Source organism: Sinocyclocheilus anshuiensis, unplaced genomic scaffold, assembly GCF_001515605.1.
Source record: "Sinocyclocheilus anshuiensis isolate Anshui unplaced genomic scaffold, SAMN03320099.WGS_v1.1 scaffold68, whole genome shotgun sequence".
NCBI classification, from domain to species: Eukaryota; Metazoa; Chordata; class Actinopteri; order Cypriniformes; family Cyprinidae; genus Sinocyclocheilus; species Sinocyclocheilus anshuiensis.
The window spans coordinates 457,913-466,754 of NW_015555741.1; the positions used below are offsets into that span (position 1 = coordinate 457,913).

General features: G+C 36.3%; 2 protein-coding genes across 3 annotated transcripts in view; one reads left to right on the forward strand and one right to left on the reverse strand.

Moving 5' to 3' along the window:
• Nucleotides 1-2,942, forward strand: part of LOC107673271 (solute carrier family 25 member 44-like) — an 8,276-nt gene extending 5,334 nt beyond the window's left edge. The window contains exon 4 of one of the 2 annotated variants that reach the window (XM_016466797.1): nucleotides 1,651-1,763. In XM_016466797.1, coding sequence (XP_016322283.1) covers nucleotides 1,651-1,685 — 35 coding nt within the window. In that variant the 3' untranslated portion in view covers nucleotides 1,686-1,763. Of the gene's footprint in view, nucleotides 1-1,650 lie in introns of both variants that reach the window. The other variant, XM_016466796.1, reaches the window with a different exon arrangement.
• Nucleotides 2,943-4,138: 1,196 nt separating this feature from the next.
• Nucleotides 4,139-8,842, reverse strand: part of LOC107673298 (WD repeat-containing protein 61-like) — a 10,073-nt gene continuing 5,369 nt past the window's right edge. The window contains exons 6-10 of the mRNA XM_016466836.1: nucleotides 7,629-7,722; nucleotides 6,520-6,613; nucleotides 5,977-6,069; nucleotides 5,816-5,894; nucleotides 4,139-4,699 (exon numbers count right to left, since the gene is read on the reverse strand). Coding sequence (XP_016322322.1) covers nucleotides 4,610-4,699; nucleotides 5,816-5,894; nucleotides 5,977-6,069; nucleotides 6,520-6,613; nucleotides 7,629-7,722 — 450 coding nt within the window. The 3' untranslated portion in view covers nucleotides 4,139-4,609. The remainder of the gene's footprint in view (nucleotides 4,700-5,815; nucleotides 5,895-5,976; nucleotides 6,070-6,519; nucleotides 6,614-7,628; nucleotides 7,723-8,842) is intronic.

The window sequence follows — 8,842 nt, forward strand, 5'->3', positions numbered from 1 at the left end:
GTTTCTATATTTTTCCTATTTAAAACTTGACTCTTCTGTAGTTACATCGTGTACTAAGACCGACGGAAAATGAAAAGTTGCGATTTTCTAGCCCGACGTGGCTAGGAACTATACTCTCATTCCAGCGTAATAATCAAGGAACTTTGCTGCCGTACCATGGGTGCAGCAGGTGCAATATTTTCAACTTTTCATTTTCCGTCGATCTTAGTACACGATGTAACTACAGAAGAGTCAAGTTTTAAATAGGAAAAATATAGAAACTCTTTGGTTATTTTTGAGCGAGATGCTAACGGTCTAATCAGATTCAATGATCTATGCTAAGCTACAGCTAAAAGTGCTACCGCCAGACCCGGAGATCGGCTGAATGGATTCGAAAACGGTAAAACTCAAATATTTAACTCTAGGGGAGTTGGAAAATGAGCCTATTTTCAAAAATAGTGGAGTGTTCCTTTAAGGCAGTAAGATGTTTTTTTTTTAATGTTTTTGAAAGAAGCTACTTATGCTCTCCAATACTGCTTTATTTGATCAAACGTACAGTAAAAACAGTAATATTGTGAATTGTTATTGCAATTTAAAATGTAGTTTTTAAATCTAATAAAGTTATTCCTGTGTTGGCAAAGCTGAATGACCTTTTTTCTTCTTCAGTGTCACATGATCATTTAGAAATCATTCTAATATGCTGATTTGCTGCTCAAGAAACATTATTATTTCAGGATTTTTATTTTTGATGAATAGAAAGTTCAAAAGAACAGCATATTTGAAACAGAAATATTTAGTAAAATTATAATGTACAATCCTTGCTAAATAAAAGTATTAATTTCTTTCCCAAAAAAGTCTTCCTTACACCAAACCTCTGAATAATAGTATATAAAAAGGTCATATTCTTAATTTTTATTTATTTATTTTACATCATTTTAAAATGTTTAAAATATATTTATTTAAATCAGGGTTGTTATTATAGTTACACTATACGTGAAACATTATTTGAAATGAAAGATATAAAAATAAAATATAAAAACTTGCAACATTTCTCATTTAGTATTTTCTATTTCTTCTACTATTTTCTTCTCATTTATATTTAGTTTAACTTGAAGTACTAAAATAACTAAAACCACAAACTAAAGCTAATAAATTAATTCAAATTAAGCTATTATAGACATAAAAAAACGAATGAAAATGGCAAAAACATTCAATTACGAAAACGTTCATTAAAAGAGAAAACAGAAAATATAACAAAATCTATTTTAAAATATTGACAAAAAACTGTAGCAGTATATCAATAATGCAAAATAACAGATTTGTTTTAATAGATTTATTTATGTAGTTAACATATATGCATTATTTATTTGTATTCATTTTAATGTAACTTTAAGACTTCTATGTGTAAATAACCTCTATGTACTAATAAGGTTAACTTAAAAGATAAAGTAGGTAAGATGTTGCTTAACAGTAATTGTGTTAATGTGCTCATAACCATGATCATTTCTGAATGAGACATTTTTGCTATACTTACAATTCATCGCACTTATATTTCAAAAGAGCAAAACGGTTCTTGTGTTGATATGGCTCATTAAAATGATTTGTCATTATTGTACATTATTACTATAGATTTAAGCTTCGTGAGTTAATGCACTGTGTGTGTGTTTGCAGGTCGAAGGTCGTTCGTCTGTGATGGAGACGTTTAAGCAGCTCCTGGCTGAAGAGGGCATGTGGGGTCTCACCAAGGGTCTGTCTGCACGCATCATTTCCTCCATGCCCACGTCGGTCATGATCGTCATCGGTTACGAGACACTAAAGAGACTCAGTCTGCGGCCTGAACTGGTGGACAGCAGACACTGGTGAAAACGCACATACCTCAACATTTTATTATTTTCACGTTTTATAAGGACCAGGCAATAATTGGCGCTCAAATGTGAACTTCTATTTCCTCTCTCCCTTTTTTGTGGATTTTGTATATTTTGTAACCTGTGAACTCAGTGGAGTGCGTCCGACCCAAACTAGTATTTTGTAATGAGACGTCATGGAACACTCGCCTGGAATATGAGATTTTGAAGTGAAAATAATTTTGAAATGGTGACTTTGACACTTTCTTGTGAATCTCGTGCAGTGCTCTTCACTTCATCTGACAGGAAGTGAGATCATCACATCAGTTACATGGTAGGAAGAATGAGAACATGTATGGCTTTTCACACTTAAAACCCTGGGTCGTTTTTAACCCTAGCAAATAGTCAGTTTTGTCTTATGTATTAATATTATGTCTTTATGTCATAATATTAATATTGTCTTATTTAGTTATTAATATTGATTGGATAAGTGCTCTCAGTCTTCTGAAACACAAATATTGTCTAATTTAATATTCCAGTTTGATATTTTTAAACACGTTTATGACTTTTCATGTGCATATTAAACCTCATGTCTCTGTGCTCATGCATATTTAATGAGGCCAGAATTGACTAAACATGTGACTAGCATTTCCATGGTCATGAAAATCTGGAAATATCAGTGCATATTAAAGGCAATTAATTTAGAAATTCAGACTTGGAAAACTTATAAAAATGTTTATGGTGAATACAAATTTACTAATTATATATTAAGCTCAGGTCTTAAATATTTAAATAGTCTCTTCAAATTAGGAAATTATCGTTAAAAGCTTCATCCATTGATCAAAAACAACTGTAAAAACGTGTAAATTCATTTTAAAAGTGGCCTTTAACCAGGGTTAAACGTTATGTGAAAAGCCTTGTGAGAAAAGTTCGAAAGAATCATGTTGTCTTGAATGATATTTCAGTTTGATTGAATCTTCTTTGGATTGTCATATTTTGTGTTTGTATCATGCCTTGTCTTTAACCGTCAGCAAACAGCGTTTTGGGGCCAAAGCTTTTACAGTTCAAATGTTTTATAAATGTGCTTCATATTTTAAAAATAACTGCCGTAGTTGTTTTTGTACGGTGGCCGAGACGTGCAAAACAAATCACAATTATGAAAACAAAATAACAAATTACAAACGCAAATCTAAAAAACAAAACAATTCACAAAACACAACAACAATTCCGAAAACATTATAACAAGTCAGAAAACACAACGACAAATCAGACAAACCCGACCCTTTTCACAAGACTGTGTCTATGGAGTGACGGTAAATTTGACACAGCTCTGTCTTCTGGCCATTATCAGTATCTCTTTATTTTTTCTCTTCTTATAAGTCATGAAAACACTATCGTGGGTTTTTCTTTTGCTACTTGACAAATGGGAATGCAAAAAAAAAAAAAACAGGCAGATGTGTGTTAAAAATTTATTCTTTTTTTGTGGGGCGGAATGAATTTAAAGGTGAGATTATAAATACAAAATATTAAGAGTTGAACAGTCTTTTTATTATGACAATTAAACGAATTTATTTATATCCAACAGCATTAAGAAAAGTAGAAAATGGCCGTATTGAACATGCAAATTGATTCTCTGCCAGTAGGAGGCGCTTTTGGAATGGTTTCCCTCGTAACAGCTGTACACAAAAGCTGCGCGGCTCTCATAAAGACTACTTTATTAGGCAGTATTCAGGCATTATAATTTAGGTGAGATGAAAATGACATCGAACGTTTGAGAAATGCCCCATTTTTGGTACGCAGAGACCTGTTCTTGGTTTTTTCATTGTGTTTTCTGACTTAATTTGTTTTCGGATTTGTCATTGTTTTTCTGAATTATTTTGTTTTGGAGATTTGCATTTGCGTTTGTAATTGATTTTGTTTTCAGATTTGTCATTGTGTTTTCTGACTTATGGTTTCAGAATTGTTGTGTTTTCTGAATTATTTTGTTTTGTAGATTTGCATTTGTAATTTATTTTGTTTTCAGATTTGTCATTGTGTTTTCTGACTTATGTTTTCAGAATTGTTGTGTTTTCTGAATTATTTTGTTTTGTAGATTTGCATGTGTAATTTATTTTGTTTTCAGATTTGTCGTTGTGTTTTCTGACTTATTTTGTTTTGTAGATTTGCATTTGTAATTTATTTTGTTTTCAGAATTGTGATTTGTATTGCACTTCTCGGCCACCGTATTTTCGTCTAAAAGATTGTTTCTAACGGGAACTGTATGTCACATTGGAGAGTGAATTAAATGAACCACAAGAAAACTAAACGGTTTGTGATTTTTTTTTGCTAGTGCTGCTTGCGTGCTCTCCAAAGGGTTCAACATTCAAACAAGTTCTGCTTTGGATCTTTATGTATCATAATTCATTTTTTACACGTTTGCTATAATACAGACCAAACCAAGGACTCTGAATTGGCACAGTAACATTTAGTGTCCTGTAGAGGGCAGATAGCGCTCAGTTTTGTGAAAAAGCTGGAAAGATCAGGGAATTTAACGTTTTTTAAGTAATGAAACTCCATAATGAATATAAATTTCATAATAAAATACGTATCCTACTAAAAATGTCATGCAACATCATTGATCAAAATGAATGTGTGAATTCTGAACAAGATAAACAGCAACAACTAAAAAAAAGACATTTATTTGTATCGCCATACACAGATGTTGAAGTTGCCAATTAAATAAAAAAAATAATTTGCATGTATGCTGTGGTCTTGAGAGGCTCAGGAGGCTGTAGTTTCGTGGCGATTCACATGGGACAGTCGTAAACATGGATGGCTCTGTCATCACCCGCAGACACGATTTTAGAGCCTGTGGGGTTGTACTTCACACTCCAAACCTGCAAATACACACACATTTGAACAATGTGTTCAAAGGACCCTTGCTGGATCCTCTTCAGTTTGCCTACAGAGCAAACGGGTCTGTGGATGATGCAGTCAACATGGGACTGCATTACATCCTGCAACACCTCGACAGACCTGGGAATTACGCAAGGATCCTATTTGTGGACTTCAGTTCGGCCTTCAATACCATCATGCCTGACCTTCTCTCAGACAAACTCACCCAGCTCTCCGTGCCCACCTCCATCTGTCAGTGGATCACCAGCTTCCTGACAGACAGGCAGCAGCTAGTGAGGCTGGGCAAACTCACATCCAGGACTATCACCATCAGCAGTGGCGCCCCCCAGGGTTGCGTCCTCTCCTCACTGCTCTTCTCTCTCTACACGAACGACTGCACCTCTAAAGACCCCTCTGTCAAGCTCCTGAAGTTCGCAGATGACACTACAGTCATCGGCCTCATCAAGGACGGAGACGAGTCTGCTTACAGACAGGAGGTTAAAGAGCTGGCTGTCTGGTGCAGTCTTAACAACCTGGAGCTTAACACGCTCAAAACTGTGGAGATGATCGTGGACTTCAGGAGAAAACCCCCTGCACTCTCCCCACTCACCATCATGGACAGCACTGTGGCTGCAGTGGAGTCATTCAGGTTCCTGGGCACCACTATCTCTCAGGACCTGAAGTGGGACACTCACATAGACTATATGTGACCACCAAAACAGCCAGGCACAAGAACAGTTTTTTCCCACAGGCTATATTCAGCCTGAACAATTAATCTTTCATAATTATACATCGTCCATTTATATTAAACTGCACACTTTGTAAATAACATAGTGTAAACATACTTGGTAATAAAGCTCTTCTGATTCTGATAAGCATGCCCTAAAAAATACAGCAAAAACTGCAAAATTGTGAAATATTATTACGATTCAAAATCACTTTTTCTATTGTAATATATTTTAAAATGTAATTTATTCTTGTGATGCAAAGCTGAATTTCCAGCAACATTACTCCAGTCTTCAGTGTCGCATTCTAATATTCGCTTCTCAAGTAACATCAACATCATCAATGTTGAAAACAGTTGTGCTGCTTTATATTTTTGTGGAAACATCTCTCACCTGGTCCTGATGATCAAAGAATGTGTTCACACATGACCTGCTGCTTGTGTCCCACACTTTTACACTCTTATCAGACGAACTAAAACAGAAACAAGTAACAGTTAAGAACACACAAACGACATTTTACATTTTCTATTCATCTGAAGCGCATCAACTCTTGCCTGGACACGAAGTGTGTGTCGTCAGGTGAAAAGGCCACGCTCAGCACCCAGGATCCGTGACCGCTGAGAGTGCCGGCCAGGTTAGCGTGCTGTCTGTGAGACACACACAAACAACCAGACCGTGAGATTCAAATCAAATATGTTGGAAGGTGAAAGATGCACACAAATTTGCAACGTACACGTCATAAATCTTGAAAAGAATGTGTTCACACACGATCTGCTGCTCGTGTCCCACACTTTTACACTCTTATCAGACGAACTAAAAAGAAACAAACAACAGTTAAGAACACAAACTACATTTTACATTTCCATTCATCTGAAGTGCATCAACTCTTGCCTGGACACAAAGTGCGTGTCGTCAGGTGAAAAGGCCACATTTAGCACCCAGGATGCATGACCGCTGAGAGTGCCGGCCAGGTTAGCCTGCTGCCTGTGAGACACACACACACACACACACACACACACACACACACACACACACAATCAGACCGTGAGATTCAAATGTGTTAGGAGGCAAAAGATGCACGCAAGTTTGCAACTTACACGTCATAAATCTTGATGTAGCCATCGTCTGATGCGGTTACCAGCAGCTGAGAGTCTGGAGAGAAAGTCAGAGACCTGATAGGCATCGCATGCCCTGAAAAGAAAAAAAAAAAGAAGCATGCCTTACATTAATCCCACAATTTGGCTACTGTACCTTTAAGATGTCTGTATGTAAATAGTGTAGCATAAACAGCAATAAAGCAGTACATTGTACATTACTGGTCAAAAGTTTGGAAAGAAAATCTCTTATGCTTATCAAGGCTGCATTTATATGATCAAAGATACAGTGAAACTGAAAAATATTACAATTTAAAATAGCTGTTTTCTATTGTAATATATTTTAAAATGTAATTCGCAAAGCTGAGTTTTCAGCATCCTTACTCCAGTTTTCAGTGTCACATGATCCTTCAGAAATCATTATCATATGCTGGTTTGCTGCTTTCAGAAATAACATTTCTGAATCAGATTTTTTTTTTTTGGTGAAAGCTGTGATACACATACCATTCAAAATTTTGGGGTGAGTAAAATAAAAAAAAAATATTTTATTTAGCAAGGACAAGTGAAATTGATCAAAAGTGACAGTAAAGACTTAAAATGTTACAAAAAGATTTATATTTCAAATAAATGCTATTATTTTGAACTTTCTATTCATCAAAGAATCCTGAAAAATTTATTTTTTGCCATCACAAGAATAAATTACATTTTAAAATATATTGAAATCAAGTAAAATAAAGTGTAATAATATTTTAAACTATTAAAAAAAAATAAAAATCATAATTATTCCAAACTTTTGACCGCCAGTGCAATACAATAAAAACTGAACTACATCTAACATTCAACATTATTTCCAGCTGTACTTGCTGGAGCAAATGAAAGGGATAAGTGAGTGATGGAGGGACGCAAGAAGACAACGAGGAAAAATGGAGTCACTCGGTGACAGGAGCCGAGGTTTACGACCCTTGAGGGGCGGCCAGAGACACAAACAGGTTTTTCCACCGCATTCACGTTACCCATAATCACCCTAAATGCATCTAGCAGACTAACGTCTACAGAGCATTTTAATAGAGGAAACTAAAGACGGCTTGAATCATGTGGGAGATGATTTTCACCTTCCAGCGTGTGCAGGAGTTTCCCAGTCGCAATATCAAAGATATTAATGATTCCGTCTATAGCACCGCTGGCTAAGTACTTTCCATCTGGACTCTAGAGAGAGAGAGAGAGAGAGAGAGAGAGAGAGAGACAATTATTAGGGCCTGGAAAACTTTATATTGTATGGAAAATCAGCGTTAGACTGTCATTTGTGAAATCAGTTCCTTTTTAAACACTGAAGCTGACTGTTACTTATTTACATGCTACCCACTATTTTTAACCAATACATATTTATGATTTTTTTTTTTCAATACTTCATATGTGGTTTGATTACTGGATTAGCAAATACACTCAAAAAGCGGATTGTTGCTGACCAAATATTTTAGAGCGGAGCATGACAAAAACATTTAGGTTCAATATAGGCTTTTTAAAAATGTTTTCATGTAATTCATTGGATTCATTTATTATTAAAGGTCCCATGGCATGAAAATGTCACTTTATGAGGTTTTATAACATTAATATGAGTTCCCGTAGCCTGCCTATGGTCCCCCAGTGGCTAGAAATGGCGATAGGTGTAAACCGAGCCCTGGGTATCCTGCTTCTCCTTTGAGAAAATGAAAGCTCAGATGGCCCAATCTGGAATCTTCCCTTTATGTCGTCATACGGGGAAAGGTTACCTCCCCTTTCTCTGCTTTGCCCGCCCAGAGAATTTGGCCCACCCTTGAGAAAATGAGCTACTACCGTGCGAGGCGAGCGCAATATTTTTTTTTCCTCGAGAGACATCATTGCTTGCAAACGAGCGAAGCATGGCAGTTGCCCCGCCTCTCTCCTCCTCATTAGCATTTAAAGCTACAGACACAGAAATGGCACGTCCTAAGGAAAGCTCATTGTGGGACTGGCTCGTAGTGGCTGAAATTCTGCACCAAGGCTGAATTTCGGGAAAGAGACTTCAGATACAGTACTAGGGACCACTTAGGCCTATATAAAAGCATCCAAAAAGCAGCACGTCACGGGACCTTTAAGAACATGTTTCTGAAATGTTTTTCAAAACTGTCCTGGAGCAGCCCAACACTGTCTCACTCATCTAACACACCCAATTTAACTCGTCAGCTCATTAATAGAAACTTTAAGGCCTGAAGTGGGTCAGAAAAGGTAAAAAGAGTTGAGAGAAAATATGTGTGTCAGATCCGCATCACGTTCAGCAGAGGCAGCTATTAAAGAAAAAGAAGCCAAA